Source organism: Mustela nivalis (assembly GCF_964662115.1).
Source record: "Mustela nivalis genome assembly, chromosome: 9".
NCBI classification, from domain to species: Eukaryota; Metazoa; Chordata; class Mammalia; order Carnivora; family Mustelidae; genus Mustela; species Mustela nivalis.
Window position 1 is genome coordinate 81,701,131 of NC_139028.1, and position 25,372 is coordinate 81,726,502.

Sequence of the window (25,372 nt, forward strand, 5' to 3'; positions counted from 1 at the left end):
AGGACAGAAGAAGGAAGGTTGCCTTCCTATTTCAGTGTGGTTACTGTTTTGCTATATTTATTGTACTTTGAACCAGACTAATGGGCTTTCCCAGATGAAAACTCAACAATAAAATGTGTTCCCTGAGGGGGGAGGTTGCAATTATGTCTTATGCTTACTGAACACCCATGAGACCAAAATTTTACAAAATAGGCTTTATGGTAGTAATGGTTCAAAAACTTTCTAGATTTAAGTAAGTTAAATAAAGACATTGTACAGCCGCAGTGCATTCTGGTGTGCTTTGCACAGAGAAGAGAAAAAGGAAAAGAGATTTTGTCCTTGCCCTCAATAAGCTCACTATCTATCTATGGAGATGGGTAGATTAAATGTGAATTCCTAAGAGATAAATGCAAGGATAGCATTGTGGATAAAGTAGAGTCAGTAGTGACTGATTTGCAGAATGAGAAATGCTGATGTTTGATCCTGATTTTGAAGACGGCACAGGAATGAAGATAGCACAGGAATAGAAGTGCTTACCTCATCAACTAATTAATTTGTATGTCAACCCATTTCATACAGGCTAAGAAAAAGTGGAGTAGGGATGGGGAGAGCACTCCTGTAATAAGAAAAGACATAACCAAGGCACAGACAGAGAAAACAACACAGACTGTTTGTGGATCATCCATTGTAAGGGATGAGACAGAAGCTAACAATTGAAGTGTTAGGTCAAGGCTTATATGATATTCCAGGAGTTTAAATCTTCTATTATAGACATCAGTGATCCACTGAGAGATGGTAAGTAGAGGAGTGACGGGACAAGTTTGCTTTTTAGAATGCCACTCCCCTGTGAAAGGTGTTTAGAGTAGTGATTCTCATCTGGCTGAACAGAGCCCAGATGTCTGGATCCTACTTTACACCAATTAAATCAGTCTCTAGTGGTGGTGAGCCTGGGCACCAGTCTCCTCAAATGTTTCTGTCAAGCCCACCATCAAAAATCATGGGATTAGAGTGAGAAGTGATTGGAGTCAGGAAGACCAGATAGGAGGCTAATGCAGTAGTCAGGGACATGTGTGAAGAGCTGAGCTAAGACAGAATTCAGAGAAATCTGAATTCTGTTTTTTGTGATTACATGGGTGTTGAGCCATCAGTTTATCTATCAATTAACTCTATCTGTGTCTTCTGAACATCCGAACTGAATTGTAAATGTGATGAGACAAGTGTAAGACTGAATATTTTAGTTACCACTTTCAGCAAAAACTGAGGAGTGAGAAAAATGCAAAATCACTTTAGTATTGTTCCAAGACAGGATATATCACCAACATTCTCACTGTGATGGGAGTTCAAGGAGGTGAAAGATTACTATGAATTAGTACAATATTAAGAGATGCTTAATTGAGGAGACAGGGCTTGAATTTTTGTCTTAAATATCTTATTTGATTTTGAAAAGACCATAAATTGGAGTGCCTGCATGGCTCAGGCGGTTAAGCCAATGACTCTTGATTTGGGCTCAGGCCATGATCTCAGGATTGTGATACTGAGTGGGGTTCTGGGCTCTAGGCTGTGTGCATGGAGCCTGCTTAAGACTCCCCCTGTCCCTCTTCTTCTGTCCCTAATCCCCTCCCTGCTCACATGTGCTCTCTCCTTCCCTCTCCCTCTCTAAATAAATAAATAAATAAATAACTGATCAGAAATGAGTTGGGTATGGTTTTAAAGATTTTTTTTTTTATTATTTATTTGACAGAGAGAGAGAGAGAGAGAGAGAGACAAAGAGGGAACACAAGCAGGGGGAGTGGGAGAGGGAGAAGCAGGCTTCCCGCAGAGAAGGGAGCCTGATGTGGGGCTCGATCCCAAGACCCTGGGATCATGACCTGAGCCGAAGGCAGACACTTAATGACTGAGCCAGGTGCCCCAGGTATGGTTTTAAATAGGTGATAAATAAGCATCAGAGAGGCTAAATAATGTGACCAAAGACATATAGTCATGTATAAAATGCCTTGTATGTAGTAATCACTCAATTAAATAGAAGAGTATGGTTTCAAACAGGGGTCACCTGATTCCCACATCCAATGCTACTTTTAATTGGGAAGAGTTAGAGGAATAAAACTGGCGAGATGAGAAAGGTTTCTAGGTAGGAGCACATAATGGTCAAATGTGTTGGGGACAGCATGGACTCTATGAGGAAGAGTGAAGATGTAACTGAGGTCAGATTATAGTTGACTTGTGGTCTAGGTATTGTAAGTTGGGTTCATTTTCACAGTTTTCAAGGGAGAAAACATTTTTCATTAATTAAATGTCTTTACTGAGGCTATGTCAGATGGGACACAGACGAAAAAAAAAAAAGTCTTGAAATAAGCTTCTAAAAATATTGTATGAACTCCATCACACTTTCTGCTTTGTACCTCTGCTGTGAAGCCAAGTTTTATACCAGTAATGCTTCATGCAGACAGCAAGGAAAGATAGGTCATTTCTTTCTCGTTATGTTTAAGTCACAGTAGTTTCAAATTTCTAGGAAATTTGAGTCATTATGTTTTCAGAATTTTGACTAAAAAGAACCCATGTAAGATCTTATCCTTGAAAATGAGTTTCAGTATCCAGGTGGTAAATAGTTGAAGGTAGATAAAACCACACAACATTCTAGTATGCTGAAGGATGACTTGAGACCTTGAGTTGGCACAGAAAAGAACTCTCCTGCATGTATTAGAAGGCCCAGGATACATCCCTTGCTCTAACATGGTACTAGATGTGTGACCACCCACTCATCTCTGTGCCTTAGTTTCCTCTTTTGTAAATGAGACTAACTGTTTCTATCTTGCAATCGTATGGCATAACTCACAGAAAATCTTTGAAAAACTTTGAAACAATATCTAAGTACAGCACACTACCAGTAAAATTGATATTATGCCTTTTTAAATGCTTTATTGCTCTGAGTACTTTAAGAAAAAATGCTACTTTTATTATTTTTTTCTTTAATTTAGCCATAACCCTTAACTAAATGCCTATAAACTTATACATATTTAACTCGAAATTTAGTGTGTAGAACAAGTTAATTTATACTGATCTTAATCTAACTTACTATATTGGGTATAAATAGGTTAAACCTCCCAGTCTGGGTGCCTGGGTGGTGCAGTTGATTGAGCCACGGACTCTTGGCTTCAACTGGGGTCATGACCTTGGGGTCGTGGGATCGAGCCCTATGTCAGGCTCCACGCTCCATGTGGAGCTTAGAACTCTTCCCTCCTCTCTCTCTGCCCCTCCCTGCCCCCTCAAATAAATAAATAAATCTTTAAAAAACAAAAACAAAAACAAAGCCTCCCAACCAGAAGCCTACCAAAAGTTACTTCTGTGTACTTCCATGTTGCCTTGTTATCACCATTGCAACATCAGCATTTTACACATCATCACCAACTTTTATAATATCCAGTGTGCATAAAGACATTGTGTGTAGAAGACTTGCTAAAAATATACTAGAATCAGTGGTATCAGCATCTGAAGGATACTTGAAGGACATGGAAGTAAATTAATCAATGGAGCAGAAGATTCTGACAGACAAATGACCAGTATCTTTAAATAGTGTAAAGACTGTCCTAAATAAAGAAAAATCAAGTAGACTTTCCTTGAGTGGTCTCAGAGCTAAAACCAGTAAGTAGAAGTAAATGGAAAATATAGTTCATTTCAATTTAAGGAAGACATTTCTAAAAGAGTTATTCAGTGATGGAATTGGCTGTCTTTTGAGGTAATAGATGGCCCACTGGAGAAAGGCTCAATCCAGGACTGGACAGCTCTGTGTTTGGGATGTTGTTAAGGTCACTCAAGCTTTGAATGTCAGAGAAGGCTGACTGGATTTATGCTTTCCTTCCATATTTAGCTGTCGTTCAAAAACAGCAAAATATATGTGTGTCTTCCATCAGCATCCATGCCATGCCTACAATAGCTCTTAGCTATTTTTTGTGGGAACAGAAATGTTTTAAGCCCTTAGGATGGAAAGGATTCGATTAGGCAAGACACTTACCAGGAATTATTCCCTCTTCTTTCACCCTTGGCCCGAGGATCTGGGGGCAGTCTAATTGGTTCAGGGTTGTCCTAATTGCCCACTTGTTCCTAATAAGTGGCTAATCTATTCACATCTTTACTAAAAGACCCAGATCTCCATAGGGTGTATCCACACTGTTAATGAATTAGCACTATTTATGGCCTCTGGACGGTATACTTCTTGGGAATATCTTAAAACTAATTTAGAGCTGCTACTGGATAATTTAGTAATTGGAGTCCCACAGCTGCAGGTTCGAGTATCAGACCTGCCACCCATTAGCTATATGACACTTATTTCATGTTATTTCACTTCTTTGAGCCTCAACCTTATTATTTGCAAAATAGAGATAAGAAAAGATGCTCCCACGCAGAGCTGCTTTGCAAAGTAAATGAGATAATGCATATGAACAACTTAACACGGTACCTGGCACAAGGTAAATGCTCAGCAATGTTAATCAATGCTATCATAAAGGGTTACTATTTTCTAATAACAATCTTGGCTAGATTCTGAAGCTCTGTGCCTTCTTTATTGCAGACATTGATGAATGTGCCTTAAGAACTCACACCTGTTGGAATGATTCTGCATGTGTCAACCTGGAAGGGGGCTTCGACTGCCTCTGTCCCTCTGGGCCCTCCTGCTCTGGTGACTGCCCCCATGAAGGAGGACTGAAGCGCAATGGGCAAGTGTGGACCTTGAAAGAAGACAGGTGTTCTGTCTGTTCCTGCAAGGTAAGGCTCATTGAGGGCAGCGGGAACTGGAACTGTTCTTTTCCTTCCTTCACTCTCTCCTCTTACACCCCAGTGCTTTCCCCCAGGTGTTGACTTGTGGGTCTACTCTAGTTTCTGAAAAAGCTTCTTCTGTTCTAACCCTTGCTACAGCTAATGATGCTGCTGAGTGGCAGCAACCCTGTTTTGAGCTGATTACGCTGTTCGTGAGAAGTAAGGTGTGTAGTTGAGAAGAGACAGCAGAGCACAGAGGGACTGGGCCAGAGAAGCCAATGTTAGTCCTTCCACTGAATGCTTGCAGTGCCTTGCGGGCTGTCTGGGTGAGAGCTTTCATGAGCCCTCATCCTACACTTACACAAACTTGCTGATTAAAATGACCCTTTGCCTGAAATGATTACCTGCGTGAACTCTCTCATTTTTGGGGGTGATGCCGTCCAGAAAAGCAAGGCTCACAGGCATGTTTCCAGAGGTCAGAGACAGGTGGACCTCTTTTCTGAACAAATGGTAATGATTGTATGAGACCATTTGGTAAATGATGTCTTCTTCTTGTTTGTGTTGCTGGGCTGACTATTCTTTACATTACGTTCTTTGGAAAAGTAAGCTTAATGCTTATGAAAATAAAATTCTGTCATCACGTTTTTGCTTTATGCTTTGCAAAATGGGCCTATTAAAATGATTTCCTTGTGCTTTATTTCTTCTTTTGTTGATCTTGCCTATTTCTTTTCCTTTGATATTACTTTACTGTAGCTCTTGCATTGTATTTTTTATGTCTATTGGGATGGTACTTTTTAATCTTGCACTTTATGGGTGTGGGAACCATGAGAAATGACTTGTTGAATAGCCTGTTAGGGAGCTAGTATCCTGATAAGTTCAGAGTTCTCTCTGGAAACAGAGTTAAAACATCCTTCAGTTCATTCACCTGCCTTCAAGTCTGCCATACCTCCAAAGGACCTGGGGGCCCCTTTTTAAGAAAGCTAAGCCAAGTGTTTAGATTACCCCATGAAGCTCATTTTTTTTTTTTTTTTTTTTTTTTTTTATCTTACACATTCATCTGGTTCCACACATCCAAACATAGGCCCAGGGACTCCATATACTGAGTATCTCCCATGTTTGGAGCATTCTGTAATTTAAAAACAGCTTCACACGTAATTCTTTTTTTTTTTTTTTTTTAATATTTTATTTATTTTACAAGTAGGCAGAGAGGCAGGCAGAGAGAGAGAGAGAGAGAGCGAAGAGGAAGCAGGCTCCCTGCTGAGCAGAGAGCCCAATGTGGGACTTGATCCCACTTTGAGATCATGACCTGAGCCAAAGGCAGAGGCTTTAACCCATTGAGCCACCCAGGCACCCCCACACTTAATTCTTACAACACAGCTTTGAAAGACAAAGCTTTAAGTTTTAGGGCAAATAATGTGCCCTAAGTATCATAAGATGTAAATATCCAAGCAGGGAGTTGAATTGAGTTGAATTTTATTGGCTTGCCCCAAATTTCATAGTTTTTTATCTGAATACATGTTTTATAAAACTCTACAGATGGGTACCTGCTGATAAATTTAACATGAATTAATCAGTCACTCAAACTTGACTGAGCTCATACTCTAAACTTTGTACTGTGTTAATGATCGCATGGAGCACTGACTCAAAGGACAAAGTTTTTAGTGAAGGAAAAGCTTGTTGTAGGTTAGAATAGTTGAGAAAGTTTTGTGGAAGAGGTTGGCAATTAGGTCTCCATTCAGCCAGCAAAACAAGAATGCAGTTCTTTATTAGTTCTTCTCTAGAAAATACTCTTTTCCCCAAACTTACAAGGATGATCACAACCCCAAATCCTTTTTAGGCTTTATAGGTCTCCAGTCCCCGGAATAAGCACTAGATTTTAGCTGAGTCTTGACTAATGTATGGCACCAAAATTTCTTGTTCAGTTTTTGTTTTATTTAAGCCCAAGGGAAGGAAATTACCAATCACTAAAACTTCCCAAAGTTTCATTAATTAATCATCCTAATAATCCAAGCAGTATAAATTTTTATATTCTACTTTGACTCTTAAAATGTCTCCAAAGTCACAAGAGAGGAACAGACCTTGTAATTCTATACTGTTAATATAACTCACCTCCACCACCACCCCACCCCTTAATGAATAAAGTACTGGAAGATTTCTGTACATAAATCTTTTGCTGATTTATTTTCCAGTTGCATTTATTACTCATTAATTACCTAGCTTCAAGAGCTCGTGGAGGGAGAGGAGGGCCTGGACTTAGGAGCTAAATTAAAAACCCTAAATCAAATTCTGTAAGACATTCCCAAAAGTTGAACTTATATGTGACCCTGTTTTTTTTTTTGTTTTTCTTTCCTGTATTTGCATCTGAAAGTGTTTTATTCCAATTTTAAAAGAAATAGTTTCAGTACTTAAGCATTTAAATGGACTACAATAGCATCAACTTGGAGACTAAGAAATAAAATCAAGGTTGGGACATAAATCCTGGCTCTTTAAGCATACTGTTGTTTCAAATTCAAATAAAACCAAATCACAAAAGAGCAGAATTACCCAAGCCAACAAAGGGTCAAGGCTTACTGTTAAAAGAAGCAGAGTCAGTCTACAGATTCAATGCAATCCCTATGAAAACACCAATAGTATTTTTCATAAAACTAGAATAAATAATCCTAAAATTTGTATGGAACCACAGAGCATTCTTGAAAAGGAACAAGTCTGGAGGTATCACAATCCCAGATTTCAGTTATACCTAAAGCTACATTGACCAAAACATTATGGTATTGGCACAAAAATAGAGATAGATCAGTGGAACAGAATAGAGAGCCAGAAATGAATCCACACTTAAGTGGTCAGTCTACAACAAAAGAAGCAAGACTATATAATGGTGAAGACAGTCTCTTTGATGAATGGTATTGAGAAAATTGGATAGCTACATGCAAAAGAATAAAACTGGATCACTTTCTTGTACTTACACACAAAAATAAACTCAAAATGGATTAAAGAACTAAATATGAGGCCTGAAGCCATAGAATTCCTAAAAGAAAACACAGGCAGTAATTTCTTTGCCATCAGCCTTAATAACATCTTTCTAGACATGTCTCCTAAGGCTAAAGGAAACAAATGTAAAAATAAACCATTGGGACAGTAATGGAATAAAATTCTTTGGCATAGCAAAGGAAATAAGCAATAAAATGACAAGGCAACCTACATAATGGAAGAAGATATTTGCAAAGAATATATCTGATAAAGAGCTAATATCCAAGATATATAAAGAACCGAGACTAAACACCAAAAATAATCTGACTGAAAATGGCCAAAGACCTGACTCGACATTTTTCCAAATAAGACTCACAGATGGCCCACAGGCACATAAAAAGATGCTCAGCATTGTTAGTCTTTAGGGGTATTACAAATCAAAACCACAATGAGATATCACCTCATCCTAGTCAGGATACGCAGTATCAAAAGATAAGAAAGAACAAATGTTAGCAAGGATGTGAAGGAAAAGGAACCGTTATATACTGTTGGTGGGAATGTGAATTGGTACAACCACTGTGAAAATCAGTGGGGAGGTTCCTCAAAAGTTAAAAACAGAAATGCTGTATAATCCAGTAATTGTACTACTGGCTATTTACCCAAAGAAAATGAAAACAGTAATTCGGAAAGATAGACACCCTCCTGTGTTTATTGCCACATTATTTACAAAAGCCAAGATATAGAAGTAACCCAAGTGTCCATCAATAGATGAATGGGTAAAGAAGATGTGGTGTACAAATGCACATATGGAATGATGGAATTTTACTCAGCCATAAAAAAAGAATGAAATCTTGCAGATTTACAAGAACATGGGTGGACCTAGAGAGTGTTATGCTAAATCAGAGTAAGGTAACTACCCTGTGATTTAACTCATGTGGGATCTAAAAAAAAAAAAAAAAAAATGAACAAAGCAAAAAAAGAAACATACTCATAAATACAAAGAGCAAACTGATGGTTGCTGAAGGAGAGGGGGTTGGGTAAGTGGGTGAAATTGATGTAGGAGATTCAGAGGTATAAACCTCCAGTTATAAAATAAATGAGATGGAGATGAAAAGGACAGCATAGGGAATATAGTCAATAATATAGTATGGTGACAGATGCTTGACTCTACTTATTGTGTTATATAGTGTGTGTGTGTATGTGTGTATGTGTGTGTGTGTGTGTGTGTGTGTGTGTGTGTAAATTTTATGTTATATAGTTAATGTTGTGTTTTATATATTGAGTAATGTATAGAATTGTTAAATCAATATGTTGGACATTTCAAACTAATATCATATGCCAACTATACTTCAATCAGAAATTTTTTTAAAGGTTTTTTTTTTTAATTTATTTATTTGACAGACAGAGATCACAAGTAGGCAGAGAGGCAGGCAGAGAGAGAGGGGGAGGCAGGCTCCCTGCTGAGCAGAGAGCCCGATGCGGGGCTCAATCCCAGGACCCTGAGATCATGACCTGAGCTGAAGGCAGAGGCTTTAACCCACTGAGCCACCCAGGCACCCCAATCAGAAATTTTTAAAAATGCTTAGGTTTTCAGGAGAAACAGGTGATGGCAGGGTGATGGCATCATGAAATTCTCAGGCAGTTTCAGATAAAATCACCTTCACTTGATGAAAAAGAAACTAATATGGGATTGAGGTATAAATATTATAAAAATGGGGGTGGGGAGTGCAGACTAAAAATACGCACTTGAGGTATTACGCTGAGCGAGACAAGTCAATCAAAGAAAGACAATTATCTTATGATCTCCCTGATATGAGGAAGTTGAGAGGCAGAGTGGGAGGTTTGGGGGGTAGGGAAGGAAAAAATGAAACAAGATGGGATTGGAAGGGAGACAAACCATAAGAGACTCTTAATCTCTTATGGCCCACAGGCACATAAAAAGATGCTCAAACAGAGGGTTGCTGGGGGAGGTGGGTAGGGAGAGGGTGGTTGGGTTATAGACATTGGGGAAGGTATATGCTATGGTGGGTGCTGTGAAGTGTGTAAAGCTGGCAATTCACAGACCTGTACCCCTGGAGCTAATAATACATTCTATGTTAATTTTAAAAAAGAATATCCACTTGAACAAAATTAGATCACACAATTGAAGAAACATTTAGATAAAACTTCTCTAGACCTTCAAGGCAAGAGCTCAAACAAGATAGGCAAAAAGGCAAGATCATGTTTAAACAACAGAAAGAAGAGAGTGGCTCTTGGAGAAAGAGTTGAGGGGAAAAGCTATGCATTACGAAGACTAGTTCAAAAGCTTCTTGGAATCAAACCTGTACTGATGCCATGGAGATGAGGGGAAAACCCATCAATTTTGAGGAGGAAAAGTGGAGGAAAAACACGATTATGTGGTGGATATGGAAACTGACAATAATAATTTAGCACACAGTGGGTTTTCTGAAGAGAAAAGCACAACAAATGTAGCAAACCAATTTTACAGATAAGAGAGAAGGATGACTGTGATTTGTACACCAAAAGGACTCTATTACTATAACAAGACCAATCCATATAAAGCCATTAGGACCAGTACTAGTTCCATAGGCATCAGGGCAAGATTATGTCAGCATAGCATAGGAAATTTCAGATTGGCTTCAGACTTTCCTCCAAAGCTCAAGATGTCACTTTGTGACCGTGAGCAGATGACTTAGCATCAGAGCCTTTTTCATCCGCTGTGCAATGAGAAGAGTGGTTAGATGATGTCAGAAGTTCTTTCTGGCTCTAGAATTCTCTAAGTCTGGAAACATCAGCTAGTGACGTTTATGCCTTCTGTGTTCTCTTTCACTCTTTCCAAAATGTTTTTGTTTGGGGCTTAACATCATTATTCATGGAGACCTTTCAAATCCTCTCCAGGATTTTCCCTTTTCTTTCTTGCCAGCACAGATATTTCTGTATTTACTTTACAGTATTATGTATACATTTATTTGCATATTTTACATTGAAGTAAGATTAGTTTGTCATCATATACAAATTATTCTTTTGAATCCTCTACAATACAAAGAGCAATTATTTGGGTCAGTTTCATTTTTGAAGGTTTAAATACTTAAATGGTTTAAAAATAACCTGGATTATACAAGAAATTACATTTTTCCACAAGGTTTTCAGCCCTTCTAACACCTGCTTAGAAATGTCAGCCTTCAAGATGTCTGAATAACACTATAGGGCTGAGTATACCAGCAGTAGTCTTTTGAGTCCATTAGTTTTATGTACATAATTGTAGGAATTTTTCTTAAAGTTTTCTTGAAACAGAAGTTTTACATGAAAATGTTGTACTCCTGTGCTGAGGTGTCCTATCATCTAATTCTGTTATTTTATCCATTTTAGATATAAAATGCAGCAATGAAAATTTTAAATATATAAATATCTATGAATTATATGTATAAATATTCAACAGAGAAGGTTTATAAATAGCAGAGAAAAAATGGTAGAGTTGGAGTGAAATTCTTGTCAAAGTCTTTCCCTAGTTTTTGGTTTCATATGTAATTTCAGGGCACCCTTACCTTGACAAGAAGCAGATGAAACACCTGCAATGAATAATTAGGGCATCCAAGAAAATGTGCATTTAAGGAGGCACTATTGAGTGATAGCACACAGTGTAGTCCAACATAATTTCTCCTGTGACTTTGCCACATATTATCTGAAGTTCTAATAAGATTTAGAAAAGTCTTAATTTGATTTATATAGGACACATGGCAATGAAGAGACCTGGTGTGGAAGAGAGGGCAGGGGGAACAATAATGTCATTGATAATTCTGTATAGATACTTTTGGGCAGTTCCTTTCTCCACCCCAGGATCATGCCCCATCATAAGGGTGGAGGTAGAAATGAGCTAACATTTCCCATGTGTCTGGCACTCTGTGTATCGCCTCGTACTTTGACAGCAATCTCATGAAGTAATTATAATTATCCCTTTACAGAAGAAACAGAAACTCAAGTTTCACACAAGTAAGTAGTGACAGTAGAAGTAAAACTGAGATACCCATGACAAAATCACCAGGTCTCTTCTTGAAGAAACTGGCTCCCAGCCCTACTGCTCTGCGTGGCTGTGGTTCTGTGAATTCTGCAAGATATTTTACATCTCCAAGCCATGGCTTTATCAGTATGACTGGGTTAATATCTATGGACACATTTACCTTGAGAGTGAAATAAGATAAAGATATGGTTGAAGTACTCAACTCAAAGCCTTGCAGAGAGAGCTGTCTCTCCAGGAGTAATCACTTAGCAAAAAAAAAAAGAATCAAAGTTATTTTAAAGACCACTTCTCCCCTTGAGGGTCAATACACCAGGTTAGCTACCAGTGTTTCATGCCCATTGAAAGAGATCTTGAAACATGTCTACCACTTAATTGAGTTCAACAATAAAGCCACATCAACACAAATGGATTTGGGCTTTTGTTTAGATGCCATACGCTTCCTTGAGAGTGACAGTGATTTTATGCACCTTCAGACCACTTAGTTGATTAGGGAAAAGACTGCTGAATTGCTTGGAACCCATGTTCTTCTAGCATTACCCAAACTACTGATACCCAGAGTGAAAAATGATTCTCTCTCTGGACTTGACCCCTAAATCTTAGTTACAGCCCAGTTTCTTTTCACAGATACCCATCTGTGGCTCTTCCATTTATAAATTTGTCAAGAGCTTTAGGAACACATCTTTATTTTCTACCTGTGCTACATGGGAAGAGAGAGAGGTCTCAGATTTATTAGCGTCTAGGAAACTGCAGCATTTTAGTATGACTATGTCATGGCCGTATTTATATTTTTGATTGTGGAGATGAACAAGCAAATGGGTATACAAACAATCGCCTGTTATGCCCTGGTAGAGTCATGAACAATTTGTTAAAGAAACATAGAAAGGGAAAGTATACTCTATCCTAGGAAGATAACAGAAAGAAGTAAGGGAGACGTCACAGAGGAGGTGAAGTTTGAGTGAGATCCTAAGGATGAGAAATTTAGCCAAGGAGAGAGAGATGGGAGGAAAGTGAATCCCAAAGAGGGACGAGCAAGACCAAAGAAGCAAAAACACTACATGTGTTCTGATAAGGAAAATGTGAAGTAAATGATGAGCTTTGACTAAGAAAAAAAAAAGAAGAGGAAGAATATGGGAAGGGTGATAAGCCTGGGGAGATAAAGGCTAGGGACACAGACAGACGATGGAATTTAGACTTAACTTGTGGGCTGTAGAGGATCATGAGTGACTTTTTGTTTAGGATTGGCATGGCCCAATCAGGGTCTGATCCACAGCACAAGAGAAAGACTGAGGAGATCAAAACTAAATGGAGAAGTTTCAGGAGCATACAGATGAGAACCTGAAAGAGAGATAGAGAAGTAAGATCACGTGAAAGGTAACAGAAACTAAGTGATATGTCCTGAGGAATGGTGATGTCAGACTCTCAACCTCTGGGGCAATGTGTGCCCTCATTCTGTGGGCAGAAGAGAAGCTCAAGACCGGCATGTTTGAGACTTAGCATCCCCATTTTCTTGGACAAACAATTTCAGGTGCCACTGACAAGAGAAAGAGCCAGCGTCTTCAAGTTAGGCTAGTGCACACTGGAGAAAGGTCAGACACAATACTGACTCCTGCACTATTACCTACTCTGGCGACTATTAGAAGAAAGTGGCAGAAAAAGAACATGCTATGTGGGCCAGATTTCATTTCTGTGCTTCCTACAGCATTGTTTTATCTTGTTTATTGAAATGTGACTAGCACGCATCCTGAAACTAAGTGGAGTACTGAAGACTTGAGCAATGCCAGGTCTTGAGTTTTTCTGGCAATGATGGAGGTAGATAGGGATATGGATACCATAAATAACCAGTCACCCTCCACATCGTCATAAACAGAAGGAGGGTAAAGTGGGGAGGAACTTTGCCAGATTATCTGGAATGCTGTCATTTGACCTGGCCTCATATGAGCCTTTGCCCAGAAACTGAGGAAGGTGACCACGGTAGGGAAACCTAAGGGGTTCCTGTGTTTCCTTCAGGCAAGAGGGAAGCTCCATCTGCTGGGAGCTTACAATAGAATTGACCCTGCCAGTCTCCATGTGGCTCTCACTCATACAGTGAAGAACGGGGATGAGTCAGCTTGTGCCTGGGGCCAGGGTAGAGGTTAGTTTTCTGAAATCCTGCAGTTTACTCAGAAAACTGTTCTGCTTTGCTGTCTGAACCTAACCAGCAATATTGTCAGTACCTTCCTCTCTAGAGTGTTTTTGATAGCAGGAGTTGGCTGTGAAGTCCCCAAGATTGTGTTTCATTTTCTTTGAAGATGAACGAGGTGCCAAGTTTATTTTCCCTCAAAACTCGAGGGGTTCTCTCAAGGAAGAGGGTCTTCTTTTCCGTTCCCCTGACTTCCACTGTGCCATTCCAAACCCTGCCTTTCTTTGCAGAACCTTAAGGGTAATGCCATGCTAATCCCCCAGTGGACTGGGTTACCTTATTTCTCCATCAGACATTCTTAAACTTTCCCATGCACCAGAATCCCCTGGAGGGCTTGTTAAACATTGATCACTAATTCTACCCCTCGATGTTCTGGTTCAGTGGATTGGGTTAGAGCCCAACAGATTTCATTTCTAGCTAGTTCCTGGGAGATTCAAATGCTGCTGGTCAGAGAGCTACTCTTTGAAAACCATTGCCCCAAGAATCCTTCTGATTTCAGTTTGCATGGAAGTCCTTTTATCCTACCGCCAGCCTCCTCAGGATACAAGGAAGCAGCATGTTGGAAAATCATTGCTATCAAAGTCCAGAGTACGATCTAGTTCCTATTTTTACATTACTCTGCTATGTGGAAAAGTCCTTTCCCTTCTCTGGGCCTGATTTCCTCTTCATTAACATGAGTTGGATTCAATGACCGCTAAAGTTTTTATTAGAGAGGTGCTAATTAGAGAGGCCTAATAGACTAGTTGTGGGATGTAACCTGGAGACAAAATTAGTATTTTGTAAATAAGATTGGCTAGCACACCACAATAAATTTGAATGTGAGATGATAGAAGAGATGGGTGGGTCTAGAGTACCACTCTGAATTTTACCCTTTATATCAGAGATCAAAACATTTTCTGTAAAGAACCAGACAGGCTTTGCTTATGTACAGTCTCTCCTCACATACTGAACTCTGCATTTGAGTGTGAAAACAGCCACAGACAATATGTAAATGAATGAGGGAAACTATGTTCTTTTTTTTTTAAGTTTTTTTTTTTTTTAACTTTTTTTGTTTATTTGACAGAGAGAGAGAGCACAAGTAAGCAGAGCGGCAGGGAGAGGGGGAGAGAGGGAAGCAGGCTCTCTGCTGAGCAGGGAGCCTGATGTGGGGCTTGATCCCAGGACCCTGGAATCATGACCCGAGCCGAAGGCAGCTGCTTAACCAACTGGGCCACCCGGGCAGCCCTTTTTTAAAGATTTTATTTTTATTTATTTGACACAGAGAGAGCGATCACAAGTAGGCAGAGAGGCAGGCAGAGCAAGAGGAGGAAGCAGGCTCCCTGCTGAGCTGAGATTCCCAATGCAGGGCTCAATCCCAGGAACCCAAGATCATGACCTGAGCCGAAGGTAGAGGCTTAACCCACTGAGCCACCCAGGTGCCCCGGAAGCTGTGTTCTTATTAATAAAACTTTATTTACAGAAACAGGTGACTACCAGAATTTGGACTATAGGCATCACTTTGCCTAAACCCCAGGTTAGATTATTATTCAATTTCCATCAATAATTTTAAGTCCAGCTTCTTGATTTAGAAGTTTCCAAACAATGGCAGGGGAAAAAAAGTGATATTTTGCAATCTACAGTAAATAAATTAAACTATTCAGTAATAAAATGTATAACTTATAATATAAAACCCATAACTTTCCATGGCATTATAAGAATAAATTCATATTTTATTTGCTAGGAAGGTATATATCCCTGCTTCTTAAAATTCAGGAGCAATTTAAATATTACAATGGTTATTAATTGTTTATAGCTGAGCTTTCATTACAAAACTGCAGAAAAGCATTTAGCTTCTATGGCAGAAGGGTGGGAAAAATACATCTTGGGCATGTAAATGGGGCTTGTTCTGATCACCCCAGCTGGGATAGAGGTCAAGCTCAGGGAATGACCCCAGAGATGTACCACGAGAAGGATTACTCACCATCTCTCAGTTCCATTTCCTTGCCAAGTTTGGATTCTAGTGTGGTTGTGTTCTGTGAGCTGAGGTTTTGTAATGGCATTCTCACTGAATTAATGGAGCCACCTGTGACATTTTCATTATTAAAAATGATTTTCTTGACAGTTACTCTGTAATTCAAAAGGCAAAATGAACATAGCCATTGTTCTAAAATATGTTAGAGACTAAGAGGGGCCTATTTGGCATTTTCCCATAATTGATGAGATATGAAATTGCTTTATTTTGCACTAACCCTGGAGGCTATCCACTTATTCTCATTCATTCTTTTAATCCCCACATGTGGCAAGAAACCTGACATTCTGATTGGGCCTCATTGCCTGTGGTACAGTAACCTATTCTAAAAGAATATGTCCCTGTTTGATAGGGTTTGTGAACATAGTTATGTGGGTTACTGAGGCCTAGTCCTTCTATACTTGGGGAGAGTAATATTGTGACCTCAGTAGCTGAGCTGACCAAATGGTTTTACATTGTAGCTACCATTACTTTTCTTAACTTCTTGGCTAAAATAAATTGCTAGGGAGTCATTCGGGGCAATAATCACACAAGCAAAATATGTTAGTGAGTTAAAATAAAGGCCTATTGTTGGAAGATGCCTAGACTCTGTTGGTCCAGACTAATTATAATCTCTGTCTCAATTCACCTGCTTGACTGGAGTGTGTGTGTGCGTGTGTGTGCGCGTGCGCACGCGCGCGCATGCGCAAGCACTCACGGCTGCGTGCATTTATATAATCTTTCACCTCTTGATATCTGGAAAATTATGATTTCCTGTCATTTCCTGCAGTAATAGAAAAAATGCACATGCTTTGAGGGAAAGCATTTTTCAACCTGTTATTATATACATAGCCAGCATGTCTCCTTTCCATTTTCCACAAAAAATGTAAAGCACTTAAAGATTTCCACATTTGCTGACAGTAAACTTGTCTCAGCAAGCCCGGTCCTATTCAACATTGTTATCGATGAAGTAGATGAAGACCCTGAGGGCAGGCCCATCAAGTTTGCAGAATTCACAAAGCGGTGAAGGAGGACAAACTATGGGGATGACAGAAACAGCATTTAGAAAACATTGTGACAAGAGGGAGAGATGAAATGGATCTAACAAGCCACTGTACAGTAAGGATAAGCATCAGGTTTTATCCGTGCTGCCCCCCAATAACTAAAAGCACGAAATGGGGATATAGGGCTTAATGATGTTTTAGTCTCCATTAAGTTCAATATCAATCAATACCATGACATAACCACAGTTAAGTAAGGATGTAAATACTGAAATCAGCCTGCATTAAAGAAAGTACCGTACTTAAAACAAGGTGACCGGGAGTCCTAGTTCACTGTGTTAGTCAGACTGTTACTGAAGAATTACATTTAGTTCTTTTACTCAACTACCTCATTTGAGAAATGGAGTATAAATCATACTCCATAGAATTATCAAGACCAAATGTGCTACTGCATATAAAAGGCTTAGCACAATGTATGTATGGCCCCAAATAAGTGTTAAGATGATGATGATGATGATGGTGGTGGTGGTGGTGGTGGTGGTGGTGAATATTATTACTATTGGAAATACTTGAAACTGTTGAAGATAAGGCAACTATAACAGTAAAAGGACAGAGAACTAGTGGGGCTGGTCAAAAAATTAGTGATGTTTAATTCAGAGGCGAGATGATTCCATGGAGACATAAATGCTGTCTTCTAAGAACAGAAGAGTTGAAAATGTGACAGAAGGGATTGGGAGTTCTATGACTAGCAGTGGTGTGAGCAAGTCTCAATGGATAGAGGCAACCAGAAGTCCAGTTTTTCAACTTCAGACATGAACAGAGATAGGGTCTTCAGATGCCTTCCATATGGTGGCTTCCCTGAGACTAGAGAGCTTCAAGCACAGGCTTGATGACTTTTGAATATGATTGTTGTGGTGAGAGTTCAGTATAGGCCCAGGTGGCTTGGTTATGTGTCCTGGAAGGTACCACTGACTCTGAGAGTCTTTGGTTTTGTCAATACTCAGCAGAGCAGTTATCACCATAATTGGTGGTCTTACCTTACATTTTCAGCGCCTTTATCGTCTGAGGTGAGAAATTACGTGAGCGACACACATATAATGGGGACAGACGGCAAATGTGCAGTCTTAATGTTTGAACGCTGTTGAACTTCATGTCTTTATGAGTATGAGTGTTCAGGGCCATTACTCCAGAAATTGTACTGTGCCTGTTATTTGGGCAACTGCCTCAAGGTGGAAGGTGGCACCTGATCCGAGCCCCTTGTAATAAGCACCCTAAAGCCTGTGTTAGAGAAGAAAAATTGTTTTGAAACTGGAAGCCCTGACAGTGTTCCTTAGACATTGCTAACACTGGATAAATCATTTAGCAACTCTGGGCCTCAGTTAATTCTTCTGTGAAAAGGGTAGAGTCATCCTTCCCTCCCAGAGTTGAGAAGGGGTACGATTCAATGAATGCCTTTGAATGCATTTCGTGGCATCATTGTGAACTGGTAAAAATTCAGTAGCATGATTTTCCACTCAAACGAGTTCTTGAGTGTATATGCATTTTAACTGCTTAGTTTAATTGAATTCTACTTAGAAATGTGATTTTTGAGGGGCGCCTGGGTGGCTCAGTGGGTTAAGCCTCTGCCTTTGGCTCAGGTCATGATCTCAGGGTCCTGAGATTGAGTCCCACATCAGGCTCCCTGCTCAGCGGGGAGCCTGCTTCCCTCTCTCTTTCTCTGCCTGCCTCTCTGCCTATTGTGATCTCTCTCTGTCAAATAAATAAATAAAATCTTAAAAAAAAAAAAAGAAATGTGATTTTTTTTTTTTTGAAACATTAGGGGGGAAAAAAGTTTCAAAGGACATACTGACTTTTTTAAACTTAGAAATATCTCTGTGTTTATGTGGGCTGCTCTGCAGGCACGACCAGAGAAAGGGTGTGTGTGTGTGTGTGTGTGCATGGATGCATGGATGCATGTGTGCACACACGCACACAGTGCATATGTTTTGAGCAAAATGAAAGGTGGCCAGGGGAGTACTTGGACTCTAAGAAATCTTTCCTGTGTGCTCTGTAAAGTGTTTATGAGGTCTGCTTTTCATAGTGCTGCTACTCTGTTTCTCTAATGATAGAACCTCCTTCACCTCATTTCTAAACAGGACGGAAAGATATTCTGCCGACGGACGGCTTGTGATTGCCAGAATCCAAGTGTTGACCTTTTCTGTTGCCCAGAGTGTGACACCAGAGTCACAAGTCAATGTTTAGATCAAAATGGACACAAGCTCTATCGGAGTGGAGACAACTGGACTCATAGCTGCCAGCAGTGCCGGTGTCTGGTACGTCGGCTTCCCTGACGGGCTGTTATCCCTCTTCCCTGAAACAGTGGCTAACTCAGTTGCCCATGGGCTTGAGTTTCCTGCTCTTTGCGATGCTATTCAGGGAGCTTGAGTCTTGTGGCTCTTAAGGGGCAAATGCTCTGCCTGAAGACATTCAGATTCTACTAATCAAAGCAATATACAGAGACAGGCTAGGGGGATGGGTGATATAGGTGATGGGGATTAAGGAGTGCACCGTGATGAGCTCTGGGTGATGGATGGAAGAGTTGAATCCCTGTACTGTACACCTGACATGAATATAATGGTATGTGTTAACTATACTGGAATTAAAGCTTCTATAAAACCCCCAAACCAAAAACAATATACAAGACAAAAAGTATGTGTTTATGGGTCAGATTTGGCCCAACTTGGGTTAGTTTTCAACTGCCAATTTTTGGCAAAACCAGATCAAGAAAAATAGCCCCACAACAGAAAGTCTTCAGGGCCCTGACTGGGACCTGTAGTTCTTATAGAGCCCAACTTTGATTTCCTGGGCCCTGACCATTGGAAGTCTCAATATGAGAGATAACAGAACACAGCAGAAATATAAATATCAGGGATTGAGTCAGAGAGACGAAGAATTCAGTCTTACTTCTCCCACATGCTAGCTCTGTGCTATTAATTTGGACAAGTTCTTGTGTTGCACTGGTCGTTCTTTCCTTCATGGCACACAAGGGATACTAAGCACTTTGGAGTTCTGCTCTGATGATAAGAAAATATACGTGAAGCACAAATACAGCCTTTGGCATGTAGAAGGTCCTTAGTGCACAATAATGACTATTGATAGTATTTCCTGGATTGAAAACTCTGTTTTGGATTTGAAGCCTTCCTATAGAAAAAAATTGTAGGTAATTTTGGATTTTAAGATAAAAATATGATTGTTATCATCATATTTGAGATGTCCAGAGGAAAAAAACTTAATTGCTGGATCTTGTTCTCTGTGTTTGGAATCATGCCACACACAAAGCTTTCAAAGGACGCAAAGACTGTTGGGAAACATAATCATAGTGAATACGATGTTGCATCTGTGAGGAAGTCATAGCTTTTGGAACCATGTCACAACTAAGTCAACTTATAATGGAACCTATGAGCTGCATTCCATAGTCTAACATTTGCTGAAATTAGTGATTTAGTCTACAGATACTGTATGAAGACAAACATTTAGAGAAATTATATTGTAAATTGCTATCGGATTTTCTAAAGTCTCCTGGCGAATGTGCAGATCATTTTAATAGAATGCATTCTTCTGACTCACTCCTCATACTGAGAAGTATAACTCAGATATATTCAAATCAAAGCCATTTTTTCCCAAGCTCCCATCAAAGGGCAAATAAACCCCATACAACTAGAAAATTAGCTTCCATATCAGTCTGGAAAATTACATTTCTTCTTCAAGAAGCCAGTCATCAGGCACTTAGAAGAATCGGAATTAATTTCAGACATGAAATTTTCAGAGCATTTCAGAAGTGTCTCCACTTCTATCCCCAGGCCCTAAGGCTAATATTTCTTGGGAAAACTGAAGATGTTAAACATATAGCTTAATAATTACTTGAATATAATGTGGGCCATATTTAATAAATATTTATCAAGACGTTGTATGTGCTAGACTCTGAATGATATAATGGTGAGCATGATAGGTATGGTCTATCACCCAAGGTCATTGTCTTGTGAAGCTGACCAAATAATTAGATGTGAGTTTGCACAAACTCCAGTGATTTGTCATGATAACAGAAGAAGAGGCTGCATAAAGGTATAGCCTGCTCAATGGAGTCACAATTGGCAGATTCTGAAACACAGAGGAGCTCCAACTGAACTGTTAACTACTACTAGTTAGTGATGTTACTAGCTAGATGTCATATTGAAAACCATTCTGAAATAGTTCTCTTGATATTACCCAATCTCAATTTTAAATCTGATACTAGGAACTCAGTTCACGAAGTGGGTAAAATACTATTATGCTTCAAGTTTCCCTTTGACCTTCAGAGTAATTAATTTCTCTTTAAACACTAGCCAATACCTTATTACCTATTCACTTACTGCTCGATTGATGAGCATTTTTTGGCCAAAACTCTGCTAAGTATCAGGGGGATAAAGAAACAAGCCCAAAACCTGCAGGTTCAAAATGTAATGTAGAATTGTACTGGGAGTGATGACGAGGATCCTAAGTGTGACAAACAAAAAAATTAAGGAGTGCAATTGATATACAGGGACAGGATCCATCTCTTTTTGGGGCTGCCCTAGACAGTCAGCAAAAGCACCCTGGAGGAGGTGAAATCTGTGGTAGCTCTTCAAGGAGCTAAGCATAGTCTACCCATACAGGTGGAAGTAAAAACATTCCATAAGGACAGTGACGCGCCCCCTCCCCCGCCCCCTGTAGGACTTTGGGGACAGAATTGTGCATAAGAACATGGATGAGCCATTTTGGGCTTTCTCTCTACAGGAAGGAGAGGTAGACTGCTGGCCACTCACTTGCCCCAATTTGAGCTGTGAGTACACAGCCATCTTGGAAGGGGAGTGCTGTCCCCGCTGCGTCAGTGACCCCTGCCTGGCTGATAACATTGCCTATGACATCAGAAGCACTTGCCTGGACAGCTCTGGCATTTCACGGCTTAGCGGCTCAGTGTGGACAATGGCTGGATCCCCCTGCACAACCTGCAAGTGCAAGGTAATTGGATGTCCTGAGGACAGTCGAGCCTTGAACCGTTGTCAGAGAGCGCCTGCAGGAGGTCCGTTCCTGATGTTCCAGAATGCCCAGATTCTGAGGGGCCTGGTGAAAACACAGGCAGGCATTTACTTCTCATAGGAGGTTAATATGTCTGAATGGATCATAGCTGTACCGCATAAAAGGCAAACTCCAAATGAACATGGAATAAAAATAGTCCTCTCTCTTGCCTTTGAACTACAGAATTTTAACAATTGACACTAGGACCAATTATGGCTGATTTAAGCTGTTTTGACCTGCATATTAAAAAGAAAAGAAAGAGAGGAAAAAAAGATCTCTTTTCATTGTGGAAAACTGTATAAGCTCTTTCATGAAATTGTCAGTGTTAAAAAAAAATGTTCTATGAAGTTGTTTGCTTTGTTTAATTATCAGTGCTGTATGCGGGAACCTGAAGCTCTTGCTGCAGGACTTAATTAATTGTGTTTATATTCCTGTCTTTTTAGAGGAGTTCCCATGAGGGATCCTCATATGTCTTTAAAATTAAAAACTGACCCCTTTCTCCCTATAATGCTTGTGAAGAGCTATGACTACAGCTGACTTGAAGCAGGGGTTAGGCAGTGTTAGATCTCTGCCAAAATATCTGTTTAAGATTCCCATGATTAAGCATGCTTAAAATATTAGTTTATTTGGTTCTATCAAATTCCTGGCTCATTCCAGACATCAGTGGAAGGTTCTCAACTCATCTTTTTATGGCTGTTATAAAGGCAGATTGGAAAAATGCCACCTTAAGATTCAGCCCCAATAGAAAAAGGCCAGTTTCAAACTTCACATAGCAAAAGAAACATGGGTGTGTGTGTGTGTGTGTGTGTGTGTGTGTGAGAGAGAGAGAGAGAGAGAGACTGGAGGATGTGGAAACTGTTATTTAGTAGTATTTCTCTGAGGTCATGTTTGAGATTCTTTTAGGGGAATTATACAAGTATATTTATATTAATGCATGTCCTTGATTTTTAATGAATTTCCGATAATTTATATATCTAAATATGTATTGTTCCCTTCATAGTCATCACGAGGGACTCTATTCCTAATGTACAGACCTTTCTGGAACCCATTTTGGAGTTGCCTTCAGGTCCTTGTGGTACTTGACTAGCTTTGTTAATGATCATTGAGGGGTTTATTTTTGAAAACACTTTTATCTGGAATAAATCCAGGAAGTACGTGGTGTAAACAACCTAGAAATATAGGGGAGGAGTCCCAAACCTGGTTTGAGCTCAGACAGAGGTATAAAATTATACTGTCAGCAGGAGCTAGCAGGAGGGACTCAAGAGCGTTCCATGTGTCCTTCCTTTCCACTCCTTGTGTAGCCTCCTTCGTAATTTTTCAGTAGCGTTTATGGAGTTTGTGTCAAAACACAGCTATAGTCATTTTGAGTATGAAAATGCACCCTGCTGATTGATAGATAGCTTCTGTCTCATTAGCTAACACTTGTGTCTTGATGCACAGAATGGAAATGTCTGCTGCTCTGTGGATTTGGAGTGTCTTCATAATAACTGAAGAATTTCAAATGGACTCATCATTGTGGGAGAAGAATGGACGAAATGGCCATCCAGCATGGTGAAGAACAGGAGTTGGTGTTGGTTGTTTTTCTGTTTTTTGATTTTTTGTTTGTTTGTTTTTTTGGGATTTTTATCACGGACAATTACCAAAGTCTCCATCTGAAGAAGGTGTTTGGGGGTTGCCTTTTGGACCTACCACTTTGTTCATTCTTGCTAACCTAGTCTAGGTGACCTACAGTGCAGTGCTTTTAAGTCTCTGGTTGTTATAAGAAGTTTCCCGTGTTGTAAATCACATGTTTCCCTTATCAGATCATTTGCAAATACATTTAAATGATCTCATGGTAAATGTTGATGTATTTTTTGGTTTATTTTGTGTACGAACCTAATAGAGATTCAGCTCTTTTATTTTTTTTCTTGAGTTTTGGATCAAATTCTACAAATAAAGTTGCCTGTTGTGATTTTGTCCCATCCACTCTATACTTAGTATTGAGATCCCTGTGAAATGTTTTGATGAGTGTATGTCTGTAGAGTTTCGCTGCATTATACTTTCATTTCCAACTGCTGAACACACTTAGATGCTCACTCATTCAGCTTCAACAAAGTGAAGGAAATGATGATATATTAAAAACGAGAATGACCACAGAGATAATTATATAATTATTTTTTAAAGAACCTTCTCCTCCCTCTTGCAAACAAAATGAAACAAAAGCTTAAGTCACAATTTAGAAGTAGCAATGCTTAACACCTTTCCAAGCACTGAAAGAATCTTTGCATTTGTTTCATATGGTAATTTGCATTTGTTTCATATGGTAATTTGCATTTGTTTCATATGGTAATTTACAAGGGACCTGATAATTTACAAGGGACCTGCATACCTACTAATACAAGTTCTTATCCTAGCACACGTGAATGGTATTATTCCTGCATTACAGGAAAGTAAATGAATGTATGCTAGGCAACCAGTTTTTATAGATCTAGTTGATTGATAGCATGTTGGGACTGGTAACCAGGTCTCCTAGTGCCTGCCCAATGATGTTTTCCTCTAGACCATACAACCTCTCAGATGGTAGAGGATACACTTTTAGGAAAAAGCTATTTGTATGCTCAGTAGTTCTTTGAGAACAGTGCAAGTTTTCATCTGAGCCACCACCATATTTCTAACTAAGAGTTGGCAGTTATTGAATGATACAAAAGGAAGAAAATGTGTAAGTAACATTTTATCTGAGCTGAGAATTCAAACTTAGGTTTTAGTTTCAGGTAAATCATGTCTTAGTGGGCTACGGCTCTTGAATTCATCATTATTCTGAATCAAGTTAGTTCATGAAGTTTTGTTCACTTTCCCAAGATTGAAAAAGATGTTAAGTCAGTTGTACTAAAAATAATGCTTTAAATCCCTTGAATTAGTAATATTATTAATTAAAAATTACAGCCTCAGATTACCATTATTCATTGGTAGGTGCCAGAGATTATACTCAGTATCGTCAAATGTTGTAAAGTTGGACTTAATCACATTAAATTAATTTCATGTGCTGAATTATGTCAATAGTAGTTTAAATACTACATTTGACAGCTAGTGCTAAAGTGTGACAAATTAGAACGTATCTCCTCTTTACTTCAATACCTTAAATGTAATCCTGGGATGGAGAATTTGAAAATGATTCTTTTGAAAATATTTATGACCCAAGATCAGAAAATATCTTTGAATTTTCATTGGAAAAACAAAGACATTTACAAGAATCATTCATAACCATACAGGTCAGCATTGGCAAACTATGACCCCTGGGCCAAATCTGGCCTTTGCTAGAACACAATGGTGTGCATTTTTTAATATATATTCTCCTGCTAAAGAGGTAAAATGGCAGAACTAAGTAGTTCCACAGAGACCAGGTGGCTCAGCAAAACCAAAAATATTACCATCTTACCCTC

The 25,372-nt window shown here is 39.3% G+C and overlaps 1 protein-coding gene across 2 annotated transcripts in view; it reads left to right on the plus strand.

Annotated features, from left to right (window-relative positions):
- Positions 1–24,232, plus strand: part of NELL1 (neural EGFL like 1) — an 823,138-nt gene extending 798,906 nt beyond the window's left edge. For both annotated transcript variants that reach the window (XM_082747362.1, XM_082747363.1), the window contains 4 exons: positions 4,544–4,737; positions 19,016–19,192; positions 21,672–21,896; positions 23,394–24,232. In XM_082747362.1, coding sequence (XP_082603488.1) covers positions 4,544–4,737; positions 19,016–19,192; positions 21,672–21,896; positions 23,394–23,444 — 647 coding nt within the window. In that variant the 3' untranslated portion in view covers positions 23,445–24,232. The remainder of the gene's footprint in view (positions 1–4,543; positions 4,738–19,015; positions 19,193–21,671; positions 21,897–23,393) is intronic.
- The last annotated feature ends 1,140 nt before the right edge of the window (positions 24,233–25,372 follow it).